Source organism: Martes martes, assembly GCF_963455335.1.
Source record: "Martes martes genome assembly, chromosome: 5".
In the NCBI taxonomy this organism is placed as follows: domain Eukaryota; kingdom Metazoa; phylum Chordata; class Mammalia; order Carnivora; family Mustelidae; genus Martes; species Martes martes.
In genome coordinates, this window is record NC_137892.1 from 8,047,764 (window position 1) to 8,065,805 (window position 18,042).

General features: G+C 46.1%; 1 protein-coding gene across 1 annotated transcript in view; it reads left to right on the forward strand.

Moving 5' to 3' along the window:
• OBSCN (obscurin, cytoskeletal calmodulin and titin-interacting RhoGEF) overlaps window positions 1–18,042 on the forward strand; it is a gene marked incomplete at its 5' end in the record, with an annotated part of 113,769 nt that overhangs the window by 24,355 nt on the left and 71,372 nt on the right. The window contains 6 exons of the mRNA XM_080804163.1: window positions 529–804; window positions 1,643–1,918; window positions 5,483–5,758; window positions 9,824–10,099; window positions 14,233–14,508; window positions 16,885–17,160. Coding sequence (XP_080660289.1) covers window positions 529–804; window positions 1,643–1,918; window positions 5,483–5,758; window positions 9,824–10,099; window positions 14,233–14,508; window positions 16,885–17,160 — 1,656 coding nt within the window. The remainder of the gene's footprint in view (window positions 1–528; window positions 805–1,642; window positions 1,919–5,482; window positions 5,759–9,823; window positions 10,100–14,232; window positions 14,509–16,884; window positions 17,161–18,042) is intronic.

Sequence of the window (18,042 nt, forward strand, 5' to 3'; positions counted from 1 at the left end):
GCCTCTGATTCTCATACATGTGGCTGAGCCAAGAGAAATTGGATAGGAAGGTGTACATGGAAAGGTTTGCTAATTCCTGTGAACCGTGACTGGTGTTCCAGGGATGATACCCACCTGGGACAGCCCACATGGAGCAGTGACAGACTGTGTGGCCCCCACCTGGGACAGCCCATAGGAGATGTGGTAGTTTAGTCCTCACCTGGAACAGTCCACATCGAGGAAAGAGAGAATTTAGGGTCTTCACTCATTCAGGCAACATAGAGCTGGGACAGTCCATGAGGACCAGTGGTAGAATGTATGGTCCCCACCTGAACAAGCCCTCACACAGTAGTTACAGAATGGGTACATAAATTGTGTTACTTATTGCTGAGAAGGCTATAGGGCTTCTGCAGATGACACAGCTGACACAGAGCTGACACAGGAGAAGTTTCCATTCCCTCTGCTCCCTGGTTCAGTACTTCTTCACCCAGTGCTGCCTTCCTAACAGACATGATATCTTCAATCATGTGCGTCCCTCTCTGTCCCCAGAGCCCTCTGTGGTGTTTGCCAAGGAGCAGCCAGCACGCAGTGAGGTGCTCTGCAAGGCGGGGGCCAGTGCCACGCTGAGCTGTGAGGTGGCCCAGGCCCAGACAGAGGTGACGTGGTACAAGGACGGGAAGAAGCTGAGTGCGAGCTCCAACGTGCACGTGGAGGCCAAGGGCAGGAGCAGGCGGCTGGTGGTGCAGCAGGCGGGGAAGGCGGATGCCGGGGAGTACAGCTGCGAGGCTGGGGGCCAGAAGGTGTCCTTCCGCCTGGATGTCACAGGTCAGCGTTTGGGTTAAAAGTCTAGCCTTGATCAAGGGTGATGGTGGGATAAGCATAGAGTCCAGACAGACTCTGGAGCTCTTTCCATTAGACTTAACACTTCACATGTCTTTTTTTCTGCCTCCTATGCTCATACACGTGGCCGAGCCAAGAGAAATTGGGTGGAAAGGTGTACATGGAAGGGTTTGGGTATTCCTGTGAACCATGACTGGTGTTTCAGGGATGGTCACCCCCAGGACAGGCCACCTGCAGCAGAGTTACAATGTGTAGTCCCTACCTGGGACAGTCCACGTGGAGCTGTGATAGAATGTACGGTCCCCACCTGGGTCAGCCACATGGAACATGAGAGAATGCATGATCCCCCACCTGGGACAGTCCACATGGGGCAGTGATAGAATGTGTCGACCCCACTTGGGACAGTCCACATGGAGTAGTGATAGAATGTACAGTCCCCAGCTGGGAGAGCCCACGTGAGACAGTGAGAGAGTGTATGGTCCCCACTTGAGATAGTCCACATGGAGCGGTGATAGAGTGTGTAGTCCCCACCTGGGACAGTCCACGTGAAGCAGAGATTGAATATACTGTCCCCACCCGGGACAGCCCACGTGGAGCAGTGAGAGAATGTATGTTCTCCCACCCCCAGGGCTGATGGATTGGGTAGGTAGATTGTGTTACTTAGTGTCAAGAAGGCTATGGGGCTTTTCCAGACCTCACAGCTGATGCAGAGCCTGGAGACGTTTCCAGTTCCCCTCCCTTCCGGTTTAGTCCTTCTCCCCCCAGTGCTGCCTTCCTAAGGCACATGGTATCTCCAATCATGTGTGTCCCTCTCTGTCCCCAGAGCCCTCTGTGGTGTTTGCCAAGGAGCAGCCAGCGTGCAGTGAGGTGCTCTGCAAGGCGGGGGCCAGTGCCACGCTGAGCTGTGAGGTGGCCCAGGCCCAGACAGAGGTGACGTGGTACAAGGACGGGAAGAAGCTGAGTGCGAGCTCCAACGTGCACGTGGAGGCCAAGGGCAGGAGCAGGCGGCTGGTGGTGCAGCAGGCGGGGAAGGCGGACGCCGGGGAGTACAGCTGCGAGGCTGGGGGCCAGAAGGTGTCCTTCCGCCTGGACGTCACAGGTGGGTTCCTTGAGGTCTTTCTTATACTCCTTAGAGCACAGTAGTTATCCAGAGTGGGGATGCATGCAGGTGACGTCTCATGTCCTGTTTGGTCACAAAGTTTCCCAAGCAGCAGCCAGCAGGTATGAATTACATGACTGTGATTGTATTTTATGAGTGCTTCTTGTCTTTTCACTTGGGCAAACATTGCAACAACCTCAGAGGAGGAGTTCTGATTATTCCCATTTTATTTTATTTTGTTTTTTTTAAAGATTTTATTTATTTATTAACAGAGAGATCAAGTAGGCAGAGAGGCAGGCAGAGAGAGAGAGAGGGAAGCAATCTCCCTGCTGAACAGAGATCCTGATGCAGGGCTCGATCATAAGACTCCGGGATCATGACCTGAGCCGAAGGCAGATACTTAACCCACTGAGCCACCCAGGCACCCCAATTATTTGCATTTTAATATGAGGCTAAGAAAATTCTATAAGTTGGCAAAATTCACACAGCCAGAAAACCACAGAGCCAGGGTTTGGACCCCATATTCTGAGATTATTTGTTTACCTTTTCTGCCTGAAGAACTCTGTCATCAGTATTTATTTTAGCTGGTCTTCTCAGGCTCTATTTTTTTTCTTATATGAAAACATATTTATTTTACCTTTAATTCTGAGGGTATTTTCTCTGGGAATCACATTACATTTTAATAGCGCTTTTTTGTAATTTGTAAATACAATTTTGTAATTTGTAAATACAATTGGCTCTTGAACAACGTAGGTTTGAATTCCACAGGTCCACTTGTATGTGGATTTTTTAAATAAATACAGTACAGTATGGTAAATGTGCTTTCTCTTTCTTACAATTTTCTTAGTAACATTCTCTTGCCTGTAACCTACTTCACTGAAGAGTTCTGTCTGTAACACATAACACATATGGCAAATTGTGTGTTGGTCAAGTTTGTATCATCAGCAAGGCTTCCAGTCAACAGTAAGCTATCAGTAGTTACATTTTGGGGGAGTCGAATTATACACAGGATTTTGACTGCATGAGGCTTCATCACCCCAACCCCTATGTTGTTAAGAGTCAATGGCATGTATTTTAACATTTTGAAGATATCATTCCATTGTCTTCTGAGTCCCATATTTTCTTCTAAAACATCAACTGTAAGGTCTGTTATGTTGCTTCAAGGATTTTTTTTTTTTTTTTAAAGATTTTATTTATTTATTTGACAGACAGATCACAAGTAGGCAGAGAGGCAGGCAGAGAGAGAAGGGAGGAAGCAGGCTCCCTGCCGAGCAGAGAGCCCGATGCGGGGCTCGATCCCAGGACGCTGGGATCATGACCTGAGCCGAAGGCAGCGGCTTTAACCACTGAGCCACCCAGGCGCCCCAAGGATTTTTTTTTCTTTTCCTTTTTCTTTTCTCCTTTCTTTTCTCCTTTCCTTCTTTCTCTCTTTCTTTCTTTCTTCTTTCCTTCCTTCCTTCCTTTCTCCTGTTGCTTTTAAGATACTACGTTTGGTTTTAGTTTTCAGTGGTTTTACTTTGATGAACCTAGGTGTGGTTTCCTTTTTATTCATCCTGGTTGGGGCCGCAGGTCGTCTTGGCTGTGTGGGTTTATGTTCTCCTCAACCATCGGCTGTCCTTAAAGGCCTGTCTCTGTTCTGTCCCAACTCTCTCCTCTTTCTGTCCCAAGTTTTGTTACATTTTATTCAACCGTTTTGTGTTTCCCCCCATGTCTCATATGCATCTTTCTCTCTGCCTCTTAATTATTTTTCTCTCTCCTTTATTCTGCGTGTTTTGTTGACCTCCCTTACAATTCCCTAATATTCCGTTCTGCTTAGGGTATGTCTGATTCCCTTATATACAGTGTTGAATGTTTTCAAGTGATATAATTTCCTTCTGATTGATTTCTTATAGATTCCAGACTCTGTAGTAAATTTCTTATGTTTGATCTATTTTTAAAATTTCATTTTTAAAACAGTATTAATCATGGGTATATCCCAGTCTGAAAAAACATAATAACCCATCATCTGATACTGTCCTTTTCTTTGGTTTTCTATTTACTCCTTTCCGTGACACACAAGCAACATTTCCACTGACTGTCAGACATTGCTTGAGAAAACTTGATGGGTATAGATCATGCTATCTTATTCCAGAAAGAGGGTTGTTCCTTCCTATGCTAAGTGGGGAGAAGGCAGCCAAACTTCAGCTCATTCCAGGACCATGCTGCTCGGGGCCCGCTTGCAGTTTTGATCAGGGCCTTCTGTCTCTGGTGGGCCCCAACTCTGGGCATGGTCCTCCCCCAAATTCCTGCAGATGCTTAGGTGTGGGTGGGGCCCCTTTCCCAGCAGATGCTCAGCGCTACTCTTCCCTGGAATGCAAGGTGCCGGAGTGTGCTGTCTGCTCTGGAGCTCAGAGGTTTTCTGCGGGGCCTCATAGTCTCCTGTGTCCAGCAGCTTCAGATCTCGTCAGACCCTTGAGGGGAACACGGCTGAGTGGCAGCTCAGTTCTACATGGTCCCTCTCCCTGGGGGACCTGGCTCCTCCTCTGGCTGCTCCCCTCTATGCACACAGGTGTGCATGTACTGGTGGTCTCCCTGGTTTTTTTTTGGGAGCCATGCTGTGCCTGCATTGTCATTATCATGTCCTATCCAGACACAGCAGTGTCCCTAGGGGACAAACAGGGGCCAGTGGGACCCCGCATCCCTGAGCTCCCTTAGACTATCCTCAGTGACTCCACAACATCCCTACAGAAGAGCCTGGCCCTGGGCTCCCCTTTATTAGAATGTCTGCCCTATGCTTGAATCAAAGCTGTCTGTCTTGTGTCATTCATCACTCCTCGGAGAGGTCTGCCCTGGCCCCAGAGCCTAAGGGACCCATCCATCCCTTCTCTCACATGTGTGGCCTTGTTTCACTACACCCAAGCATGGCATCAATGCCATCATAACTGATGTGCTTGTCTGTCTCCCTCAGTATATTGGGTGCAGACTGTCATGTTTCTAGCCACTACCATGGTGCCTGGTGCCTGCATGCTGTGGGCCAGCATTCACTTGGGTTGTGCCAGTGATTATGTGCATGGCTGGCTGCTTTCACAGCACAGACTCTCTGAGATTCTGTGTGTACACACTTGGGTTTACTGGGACTCATGCAGCTTTAGAAAAGAGGCAATCTCAGATGTTGGCAAGGATGTGAGGGATTGGGACTCTCACACACTGCTGGTTGAAGTGTACATTGGAACAACCATTTCTGAAACCACTTTGGAAATATCTGTTAAAGCCAGTGTGTCTTATACCGTCAGTTACACTGATAGGATGTAGTGTGTGGTGGGCATACCGTGTGCTGGGGGTATAGGAGTGAATGGGCCCACCTCCCCACAAGGGCTGGCTGTCACCTGGGATGGATACATCCAGCTCTACACTCGGGCCCCAGGTCCGGAGGCATATGTTTGCAGACCCCCTCCGACAGCCTGCTGGACACATGATGGCATTTGCTCCAAGTAGGAAATTAACTGAACCCTGAAGCTTTCCTCCCGTGACCCAAACGGCACCAGCTCTGTGTCTCTTAACATATAGATCTGTCTCTGTCCCCAGAGCCCTCTGTGGTGTTTGCCAAGGAGCAGCCAGCACGCAGTGAGGTGCAGACCAAGGCGGGGGCCAGTGCCACACTGAGCTGCGAGGTGGCCCGGGACAAGACGGAGGTGACGTGGTACAAGGACGGGAAGAAGCTGAGTGCGAGCTCCAAAATATGCCTGGAGGCCAAGGGCTGCAGCAGGCGGCTGGTGGTGCAGCAGGCGGGGAAGGCGGATGCTGGGGAGTACATGTGTGAGGCTGGGGGCCAGAAGGTGTCCTTCCTCCTGGATGTTGAAGGTCAGTTCTTGTGGGACTGTCATAGCCTTGTGTGGAGGTGATGGGATTGGCTAACTGCCCCAGCCAACCCTGATGCTCTTCCCACTGGGTCTCGTGTCTTCACACAGCCCATACTCTCAATTCCCTTACTCATGGCTGGGCCAAGGTGGTGCTGTGCTGGAAGGGTACGGACAGAAGGGAGAGTATGCGCCCAGAAATCCAAGTGGTGTTCCCACATAGTAACGGCAGTCGTAAGTTGTTTGCTGAGAACCTCCAGGATGTTCTTTGGTGCCTGGGACTCTGCTGTCCCTTGCACTTGGAGTCTGAGACCAGGCATTTCTCACCCACCCATTATATGTGAATTTCCCTCTGCTGAATATCCTGGCCACTCCAAGACGCCCTCACCCAGCAACACGGTGGGCCACACGAGGGAGAGATGCTTGGATTTCACTAAATCAGGAGATGGGAGAGTTTCTGCCAGCCGATCCTACTTGGATTTATGTCAAGACAGAACTACAGACTATGGAAGTTTTCAGTGTACTAGAGCACATTTTCCTCCTCGCACATGGGAACGAAGGTTCCCTGTGCCCCTGTGTGTAGCAGAATCCAGAGCTCTGCTCTGTTGCAATGTGAGCACAAAGTACAGCAAGAGTGGAGGGCTGGGAGATACCTGGTAAGCGCATGTGAGGTCGGGATTCTCTTTCTGAAGCAAATCTTGCTTCTCCCCTCTAAGAACATTTGGTTCAGAATTCCCCCTGGAGTCTGAGTCACAGGTTTAAAAATGGAGAGGAATGAATGGCTTATTCTGCACCCACTTGCTTTGTTAAAGATGAGGTCCTCTGTAGCAGCCTCGGTATGATAAAGCAGTATTTCACACCATTGTCTGGAGACTTGTGTGTCTGTCCCATTCTGGCTGGTTCATAGTGAAGGCTGAGACCTACATGTATTTTCTTGTTGTTCTGAGTCTTAATGGCCAATCAAGATGGCCTGCAGCCCCACACTGACTTCTAGGGGCCACCACCTGACCATTTGCTATTCTATCTGTCATATGTGGGTGTATGCAGATACCAAAAAGCCGACTATGTATTTTTTTAAAATGTTATTTTCAAGAGAATATGACAAATTATTTTATGGTAATAAACATGAAAATATTTGACAAATCAACCAAATACTTAGAAAACTCTGTAAGAAGTGACACAAGAAGATTTCAACACTTCAAATAGTCCTAGAAACTTTTATTTATTTATTTGATCGATCTTTCTATCTATCTATCTATATATTTATTGTGTTATGTTAGTCACTGTATAGTACATCATTAGTTTTTGATGCAGTTTTCGAAGATTCATTGTTCATGCACCATACCCAGTGCTCCATGCGATACGTGCCCTCCACAATACCCACCACCAGGCTCAGCCATCCCCACACCCCCCCTCCCCTCCAAAACCTTCAGTTTGTTTCTCAGAGTCCACAGTCTCTCACGGTTCATCTCCCCCTCTGATTTCCCCCCCTTCACTTTTCTTTTCCTTCTCCTAATGTCCTCCATGCTATTCCTTATGTTCCACAAGTAAGTGAAACCATATGATACTTGACTTTCTCTGTTTGACTTATTTCACTCAGCATAATCTCTTCCAGTCCTGTCCATGTTGCTACAAAAGTTGGGTATTCGTCCTTTCTGATGGAGGCATAATACTCCATAGTATATATGGACCATATCTTCTTTATCCATTCATCCGTTGAAGGGCATCTTGGTTCTTTCCACAGTTTGGCCACTGTGAATGAATTGCTTCAATGAACATTGAGGTACTGATGGCCCTTCTTTTCACTACAGCTGTATCTTTGGGGTAAATATCCAGTAGTGCAATTGCTGGGTCACAGGGTAACTGTATTTTTAATTTTTTGAGAATCTCCACACTGTTCTCCAAAGTGGCTGCACCAACTTGCATTCCCACTGACAGTGCAAGTGGGTTCCCCTTTCTCCACATCCTCTCCAACATTTGTTGTTTCCTGCCTTGTTAATTTTGGCCATTCTAACTGGTGTAAGTTGGAATCTCAATGTAGTTTTGATTTGAATTTCCCTGATGGCTAATGGCGATAAACATTTTTTCAAGTGTCTGCTACCCATTTGTATGTCTTCATTGGAAAAGGGTCTGTTCATGTATTCTGCTCCTTTCTTGATGTGATTATCTGTTTTTTGAGTGTTGAGTTTGAAGAGGTCTTTATAGATCTTGGATATCAGCCCTGTGTCTGTAGTGTCATTTGTGAGTATCATCTCCCATTCCGTGGGTTCTCTCTTTGTTTTGTTAACAGTTTCCTTTGCTGTGCAGAAGCTTTCAATCTTGATGAAGTCACAAAAGTTCATTTTCGCTTTTGTTTCCTTTGCCTTTGGAGACATATCTTGAAAGAAGTTGCTGTGGCTGATGTCAAAGAGGTTACTGCCTATGCTGTCCTCTAGGATTTTGATGGATTCCTTTCTTACACTGAGGTTTTCATCCATTAGAGTTTATCTTTGTGCATGGTGAAAGACAATCGTTGACACAAGAAGATTTCAGGACCTCAAATAATCCTAAAGCCCTTTATTTATTTATTTATTTATTTATTTATCTATTTATTTATTTAGAGATTTTATTTATTTGCCAGAGAGAGAGAGAGAGAGAGAGCGCACAAGCACAAGGGGGAGTGGCAGGAAGAGGGAGAAGCAGGCTCCCTAATGAGCAAGGAGCCCAATGCAAGACTTGATCCCAGAACCCTGGGATCATGACCTGAGCCAAAGGCAGATGTTTAACTTACTGAGCCACCCAAGAATCCTGCCCTAGAGCCTTTTAAACAAACAGATATAACGAATAATCTTGCACCACATGCACTTTCTAACTGGTAAATTATGTGAAATGTTCCCAAAGGAAATTATTGCATAATCATGGACATTTTTCTCCCCCCCCCTTTAAAACAAGATGCATTTAATTATGAGAGAGAGAGAGAAGGAAAGAGAGAGAGAGGTGCATGGAGGGGGACAGAAGGATAGAAAGATAAACAGACTCCCTGTGCAGTGGGGAGCCTGATATGGGGCTTAATCCCAGAACCCTGAGATCATAACCTGAGCCAAAACAAGAGTCAGATGCTAACTGACTGAGCCACCCAGGTGCCACTATTCCTGGAGAATCTTCTGGAGAATAGAAAAGAGAGATGTTTCTGATTTACTTTAGAGAGACAATATAATGCTGATAACCGAAGTCTGACAAGGAAAGTATGAAAAATTCAAATTGCAGGTCAGTCTGTTATGGATTTTTGAAGTCAAAATCTTAAACAAAACATTATGAAAATAAGCCAGCAATATATCTAAAAGATAAGACACCATAATGAAGGCCATAGTCCAGGAGTGCAAGACTATTTAAACATTGGAAAGATTAGCAAATTAATATCATGCATGACATTAAGAGACTGATTTAAAGAAATGAAGTGATTACCTCCATAAATGCAGAATAAAGTGATAAAATTTTACTATATATATAATATATACATATCATATGTATAATATATCTCCTAAAAACAAGCATGGAAAGGACAAGTAATGCTTTTGAAAACTGGGCAAAAGTCTTGAGCCAAAGAGCAAACATTGATGACCAAAAACGTTGGAAAAGATCATTCACTCTGTGAATCCTTAGGACCAGGCAGGGGATGGGCCTGGGAGATACAGCTCCACTCCCCCAAGGTGGCCAACAGTTGACAACACACAGCAGGGACTGTCCTGCAATGTGGGTAAGATGCTCTCTACATATTCATGTGCAAGACTGAATCATCTGAGAAGGTTGAGGTGTGCCTGCATCATGACCCCACAGCAACTCTCCTAGGGAGTGTGTGCACAGGGAGACCTTTCAGTGTCCCCACCTGGAACAGCCCAGGTGGAGCAGTGGTAGAATGTGTACATAAATTGTGTTCATCTTTTCTAGGAAGGTGGTAAATCTTCTCTTGGTCACACAGCTGGTGCAGAGCCTGGAGATGACTCCCCTACCACCTGTTTAGTCCTTTCTCTAGTGCTGCATGTTGAATTAGATGGTGTGTTTGACCCTGTGTGTCTCTCCCTGTCCCCAGAGCCTCCAGCTGTGTTTGCCAAGGAGGAGCCAGCACGCAGGGAGGTGCAGGCCAAGGCGGGGGCTAGTGCCACCCTGAGCTGTGAGGTGGCCCAGGATAAGACGGAGGTGACGTGGTACAAGGACGGGAAGAAGCTGAGTGCGAACTCCAACGTGCACGTGGAGGCCAAGGGCTGCAACAGGTGGCTGGTGGTGCAGCAGGTGGGGAAGACGGACGCCGGGGAGTATAGCTGCGAGGCTGGAGGCCAGAAGGTGTCCTTCCGCTTGGACGTCACAGGTCAGTTCTTTGGATAGTGAATTAGCCTTGTTTGGGAACATGGGACTGATTTTTGAGCCCAGATTATCCTTAGTATTCTCACCATCACCTCTCATGTCACATTCTCCCACCTTCCTATTTTCACTCCCATGACAGGGTCAAGAGTGGCTTGACTGGATGGGTCTGTAAAAAGGAGGGGGACCACTTGTGTCCACCTTCAGTGGTGTTTAGCACATTGATACTTAGTGCTATGTTCCTCAAACCTGCCCATTTTCTTCGTGGCCTGGAACTCTCAGTCTGCTTGGCATTTGAGTCTGAAGGAGCACAGGTGCTTCTCACCTGGGAATATGTAAATTTCCATCTATTGGATCCTCTGGCATATACCAGGTTCGCTTCCTCAGAACCACAGGCAGTTTATCACCAGCCAGATGTTTGGATCCCACTGATCAACGATAAGTGGGAAATTTCACCTACCCATCGGTACTTGTAAATATCTCACACTGACTTTGGATTATCCAAGTTTTAGATGTTCTGTGAATCTCTTCCTTCCTTACACAGGGATAGAGAAGCTTTCTCTGCTTTTTCTGAGACATCTAGATTCATTCCATGCTGTGATGTCCGTGCAAAGTATACAAAAGTAGAGATTGGTAGATGCACGCCTGTGACACGTACCTCTAGGTACAGGATATTCCTTTTAAAGCATATCTTTTGTATTAAGTTAAACCATTCTTTGTCAGAATTTCTTTGGAGTCTGATATATAAATTTAGAAATAGAGAGGAAGAAAAACTTAAGCTATATCAGCACACATTGCTAAAGGTGAGTTACTATTATGGCAGCCTGACTGGTGGACCAGTATTTACTTGGTAGCATTACCTAATGGTTGGTGTCTATTTGTGCTTCCTTGGCTGGTTGATAGAGAAGGTTGAGAAATATATTCATTTTCTTTTATTAATAGAGTCTTTGCATTCAATAAGTGTCCCACATTTGACCTGGAGGTGCCACCACAAAATAGTGTGGTATCCTATCTGTACTTAGTGGTTTGTGAATGTGTATAAATAGCAAAAAATCATGCTAGTTATCTTTGTGAAACATTATGTGAAGAGAACTTGACAGATTATTTCATGGTAAGAATTTTGAAAGTTTTAAAATTTAATAGGAAACTAACATATCAAAGCTGACATAAGGAGACATAGAAAACTCAAATAGTCCTATAAATTTTAAAGAAATGGAACAAGTAATAAAAAAATATTTTCAGGGCACCTGGGTGGCCAGTTGGTGAAGAATCTGACTCTTGATTTAGGCTCAGGTCATGATGTCAGGGTTGTGAGATCGAGCCCTGCATCGGGCTCTGTGCTGGTTGTGGAGCTTGCTCAATATTCTCCCTGTTCTTCTAACTTTGGCACTCCCTCCTCTCTCCCTCTCTAAAAAAATAAAATAAATATTTTCATAGAGAACAGCCTAAGCCAAATGGATCTACTGGTGAGTTTTACCAAATATTCCTGGAAAGGCATTATTCCATTTTCATGAAGGTTCTTCTAGAGAATAAAAAAAGGATGTACAGTCTCCAACTCATTTTATGTAGATGTAGATAGCATAATATTAATGTTGAAATCTTATGAAGAAAATATATGGAGTTAAAATTATAGGCCAATACCTTATGAATATCAAGGCTAAACTCTTAAACAAGATATTAGCCAACCAAGTTGGACAACACATGAAGGGGACAATATAGTATGATGGAAGTTGTAGTACAAGAATGTCTGGTTGCTTTAACATTAGAAACTTAAAAAAGCAGAAGATGATATTAACATCTAAAAGAGAAAAAGGTGGTTATCTTAATAAATGCTGAATAAAACTATTTGGTGAAATTTAATTAACATTATCCTGTAATACAAAATTATTAACTAACTATAAATAAATAAAGGAGTTAGTTAGCATCACACTTAACAACTAGCCAAAACATGGAAAGAGTGAAAATGAACTTTCGGAACTTCATCAAGATCAAAAGCTCTGCACAGCAAAGGAAACAGTCAACAAGACAAAGAGGCAGCCCACGGAATGGGAGAAGATATTCACAAATGACACTACAGACAAAGGGCTGATATCCAAGATCCATAAAGACCTCCTCAAACTCAACACTCAAAAAACAGATAATCACATCAAGAAATGGGCAGAAGGCAATTGGAGAAGACACTTCTCCAAAGAAGACATACAGATGGCTAACAGACGATGAAAAAATGTTCATTGTATCTAACCATCAGGGAGATTCAAATCAAAACCACACTGAGACACCACCTTACAGCAGTTAGAATGGCCAAAAGTAACAAGACAGTAAACAACATGTGTTGGAGAGGATGTGGAGAAAGGGGAACCCTCTTACCCTGTTGGTGGGAATGCAAGTTGGTGCAGCCACTTTGGAAAACAGTGTGGAGATTCCTCAAAAAATTAAAAATAGAGCTTCCCTATGACCCCGCAATTGTACTACTGGGTATTTATCCCAAAGATACAGTTGTAGTGAAAAGAAGGGCCATCTGTACCCCAATGTTCATAGCAGCAATGGCCACGGTCGCCAAACTGTGAAAGGAACCAAGATGCCCTTCAATGGACGAATGGGTAAAGAAGATATGGTCCATATATGCTATGGAGTATGATGCCTCCATCAGAAAGGACGAATACCCAACTTTTGTATCAACATGGACAGGACTGGAAGAGATTATGCTGAGTGAAATAAGTCAAGCAGAGAGAGTCAATTATCATATGGTTTCACTTACTTGTGGAGCATAAGGAATAACACGGAGGACATGGGGAGATGGAGAGGAGAAGGGAGTTGGGGGAAATTGGAAGGGGAGATGAACCATGAGAGACTATGGACTCTGAGAAACAAACTGAGGGTTTTGGAGGGGAGGGGGGAAGGGGGTTGGGTGAGTCTGGTGGGTATTGTGGAGGGCACGTATTGCATGGAGCATGGGGTGTGGTACATAAACAATACATCTTGGAACACGGAAAAAAATAAAATTAAATAAATAAAAAAAAACAAGTAGCCAAAACACGGAAAGAGCTCAGCTATCCATCGGCAGAGGCATGGCTAAAGAAGTGGTGGCACGTATATACAATGGAATATTACTCAGCCATCAGAGAGAGTGAAATCTTAACATTTGCTACGATGCAGATGGCACCAGAGGGTATTATGCTAAGTGAAATAAGTTAGTCAGAGAAAAACAAATATCTTATGATTTCACTCACATGTGGAATTTAAGAAAGAAAACCGATGACAATAGGGGAAGGGAAGGGAAGAGAAAATAAAATGAAAACAGAGAAGGAGAGAAACCATAAGAGACTCTCAACTGTAAGGAAGAAGCGAGGGCTGCTGGAGGAGGGTGGTTGGGGGAATGGGGTAGATGGGGGATGGGCATGAAGGAGGCATGTGACGGAATGAGCATTGGGTGTTACATGCGACTGATGCATCACTACATTCTACCCCTGAAACTAATGTAAAAAAGTGAAAGACCTGACTTTGTGATTGGAAATGAGGTAGGGCTTTCTGTCCAACGACTGGCAGCACGGTAAGGAGGAAAATCAGAGAAAGGTATAAAATAAAGGAAAGAAGTGGAGTTTAGTTTATCCTTTTCTTTCATATTTTGTTTACATTCCAGTTAGTTAACATATAGTGTAGAATTCTCTTCCGATGCTAATGGCCAAAGACACCAGAAAATTCGCCTCACTTTATCAGTGGTCAGAACCCTGCAAAGATGGACACGGGCAGGTACAGCTCCCATCCCACAAGGCTACCAACCGCTGGCAGTGCGGGACAGGCATGAGGGTGGAGTGGAGGAGCTCCTGCACGGGGCTGAGGAAAGACTCCGCCTCGCCTGGGAAGAAGGGCCTGTTTCCTCACCCCATAGATCCTCTCCTAAAGGAGTACGTGTGGGGAGGGCTCACAGCATCCGCATCTGGAACAACACGGAGCTGTGGTAGGTGGTACCGATAGACTCTGGGCACCCATTGCTGAGGCAGTTTCTCCGTACCACACAGCTGGTGCAGAACCTGGGGACGTCTCTGTCCCCCTGCCTCTCCATTCAGGTTCCTTTCACCACTGCTGCATTCCTGACTTACAAGGTGACTCTGATGGTGTGTGTCCATCCCTGTTCCCCAGAACCTACACTGGTGTTTGCCAAGGACCAGCCAGCACACAAGGAGCTGCAGGCCAAGGCGGGGGCCAGCGCCACTCTGAGCTGCGAGGTGGCCCAGGACAAGACGGAGGTGATGTGGTACAAGGACGGAAAGAAGCTGAGTGCGAGCTCTAAAGTGCGCATGGAGTCCAAAGGCTGCAGCAGGCGGCTGGTGGTGCAGCAGGCGGGGAAGGCGGACGCCGGGGAGTACAGCTGCGAGGCCGGGGGCCAGAAGGTGTCCTTCCACCTGGACGTCGCAGGTCAGTTCCTTCTGGTACCACCTTGTCTTGTTTGGAGGTGATGGAAGCATTGCATTACAGACCCCACAGGCTCTGATGCTCTTTCCCTTGGTCTTCATGTTTCACCTTGACCATCCCAGTGTGGTTTTCTGTTTTCATAGGCATGGCTATGACTTGTGGAGGTTTAATGGGAAGGGTGCACGTGGAGGGAGAGGGGCCATCTGTGCCCTGAGCAGTGCTCTCGTGTCCTAATGCTTAGTCACGCATCTTAGCACCCACAGAGAACACTCCCAGCGTCCCCTGGTGCCCAGGACGAAGGCTGTGCTTCACGCTTGGGTGCTGAGGTAGCTCAGCATCTCACACCTTGGTTATGCGACTGTGCTGCTTCTGGGTGCCCCAGGTGCCCTGTTCAGGATCGCATGGGATTCTTGCTAGTGAGACACATTTCGATTTCTTTAAATCAGGATAGGGGGAGTTTTGACCATATAATCACCCTTACACATATCTCAACTGAACTTTGGATTGTGATGTTTTAGGACACTGTTTTACACATGGATATATGCTATCTGTGCACCTCAAGGCAGGGACAGTTACCAGATCAAGGGGACAAAATAAGACAGAAACAGATTCTCACCTAAGTGGACTCCTGCCAAACCACAGGGTTTTTTGGTTTGTTTGCTTGTTTTGTTGTTGTTTTACTGGAGTGTCTGTGCGAGACGTAGAGAAGGGTTGTTGTTTTCGTAAATAGTGCTTGGATCATTTAACCATATGGAAAAAATTAGATTTTACTGGGAATTCACACAACACCCCCAAAATTCCTGGTAGGTTAGAGACCTCAGTATAAAAGCTAAAATCCTAAAACGCTGCAGTGACAACACAGTTTTTTAGAGACCTGGATAAGGGAGGATCTCTTTAATAGTGTACAAATGCCCTACAAGCAACGGGGCAAGATAGACATATGTGACTACATTAAAACCCCAAATCTCGTTCATCAGAAGAGGCCATGGGAGAGTGAAAAGGCATGTCCCAGAGTTGGGAAAAGAACTTTAAGCCACATAGTTGTCATTTCTTAACATGTAAATATGTAAAGAGTGTCTGAAAATGGATAAAGACAGTACTGTTGGTGTATAAGCAAACCCACGAACAGTGTCACCACAGAAGAGCAAAGCGTTACGGCCAGCCCAGTAATGTTGGAGAAGGTGCCCAGCCTCCTGAGTCAGCAGACAGTGACAGTCAGGAGGAAGGACAGTGACTCCCGCCAGATGGCCACCAGCTGATAATACTAACACAGGAAACAGCTTGGAGTTCAGGAGCTTTGTAGACTAGAGGTGGAAAAATTACCTTCAAACCATACAGAAAAGATCTGACGTCCTCTAGAAATGTAGAGGAACAGATGGGTCATGACCCACAGAGCCCATGCACAGGGAAAGTTTCTCAGACTCCCCACCTGGGACAGTCCATGGGGAGCAGGGGTGGAGTGTAGGGTTCCCACCGGGGACAGCCCACAGGGAGCGGGGGTGTGGTGTAGATAAATTGTGTTAGCTGTTGCTGAGAAAGTGGTAGAACTTCTCCAGACCACACAGCTGGTGCAGAGCCTGGAAGGACTTCCAGTCCCCCTCCTCCTGTTTAGGCCTATTTTCCCAAGGCTGTATTCTTTTAAATTTAAAATAAACTAATTAACATGTTGTGTATTATTAGTTGCAGAGGTAGAGTTCAGTGATTTGTCCGTTGTATATAACTCCCAGTGCTCATTACGTCACCTGCCTCCTTTTTTTTTTTTTTAAGATTTTATTTATTTATTTGACAGACAGAGATCACAAGTAGTCAGAGAGGCAGGCAGAGAGAGAGAGAGAGAGGAGGAAGCAGGCTCCCCGCGGAGCAGAGAGCCCGACGCGGGGCTCGATCCCAGGACCTTGGGATCATGACCCGAGCCGAAGGCAGAGGCTTTAACCCACTGAGCCACCCAGGCGCCCCGTCACCTGCCTCCTTAATGCCCATCACTCTGTTACCCCAGTCCCCCACTCACCTCCCCTCCAGCAACGGACAGTTCTCTTCCTAGAGTTAAGAATATCTTAGGGCCTGTCTCCCTCTCTGATACTGTCTTGTTTTATTTTTCCCTCCTTCCCCCATTATCCTCTGTTTTGTTTCTTAAATTCCACATATGAGTGAAATCATAGGATAATTGTCTTTCTCTGATTGATTTATTTCACTTATTAATACCCTGTAGTTCCATCCACCTTGTTGCAAAAGCAAGATTTCAAATTTTTTTTGGATGGCTGAGTACTATTCCTTCCTGTGTGTATACACCACACCTTTATCCATTCATCTGTTGTTCCCAGGGCTGTATTTTTGACCTACATGGTATGTTTGACTTCATGCATCCTTCCCTGTCCTCAGAGCCTGCCGCTGTGTTTGCCAAGGATCAGCCAATGAACAGTGAGGTGCAGGCCAAGGTGGGGGCCAGTGCCACCCTGAGCTGTGAGGTGGCCCAGGCCCAGACGGAGGTGACGTGGTACAAGGATGGGAAGAAGTTGAGTGCGAGGTCCAACGTGCACGTGGAGGCCAAGGGCTGCAGCAGGCGGCTGGTGGTGCAGCAGGCGGGGAAGGCGGACACCGGGGAGTACAGCTGTGAGGCAGGAGGCCAGAAGGTGTCCTTCTGCCTGGATGTCACAGGTCAGTTCTTTGAGGGTATGAAATGAGCCTCACTGGGAGATGAATTGGGACTGGCTGATAGCCTAAACACACCCTTTTGTTCTTTCCATTAGACTAAATCTCTTCATGTCTTCCATCCATTCACGTATGGTTTTAATGCCCGTGCGGGACCAAGGAAACATGGTTAGAGGAGGAAAGTGGTTGTGTTATACCACAAATTGTGTGTCCACGTAGCAGAGCTGGTCACATTTTCCCAGCTCCTGCTCAGAACCCACTGGTGGACCTTGGTGTCTCAGGGTCAGGATATCCCTGATGCTTGGGCTGAAGTAGACCAGACGTCCCTCCCCTGGAGTGGTTGGGGAAGGTCATCTGTGTCTTCCCCAAGCATACTTGAGAGTTCCTGCTAGCAAGAGATGTTTGACTTCACTGAACCAGGGAGACGGGAAATCTGGGCCACACGATCACACTTGGAGTTTTCTCAGGACTGTGCTCTGAGTTTTCACAGTTTTAGGTGTTTTGGGACACTTCTGCATTTTCACAGGGTTCTAGAAGTTCTCTCTGCACCCATAGGTAGCCATGTCTAGGTCCGTATTTGGTGGCAGCATCTGTGTAGATTACCCCCCAGAGAGCAGAACATTACAAATCAATCAGTTCCTAGGGAACTGTATTGAAACTTCCACAAGAAAAACGAGACAAACTGTGCAGTCCTAAAACTCAGAATAATGGAACAACAACAAATAATCTCAGAGAATGCTATTCAAGCCCAGTAGCTCTACCGTGAAATTGTACCAAATATTCTGGAAAGATAGTATTCCACATTCATAGAATTCTTATAGAACATAGAAAAGAGATAGTCTTCAACCCATATTTTGTAGGTAATATATCAATCCCAAAATATGACAA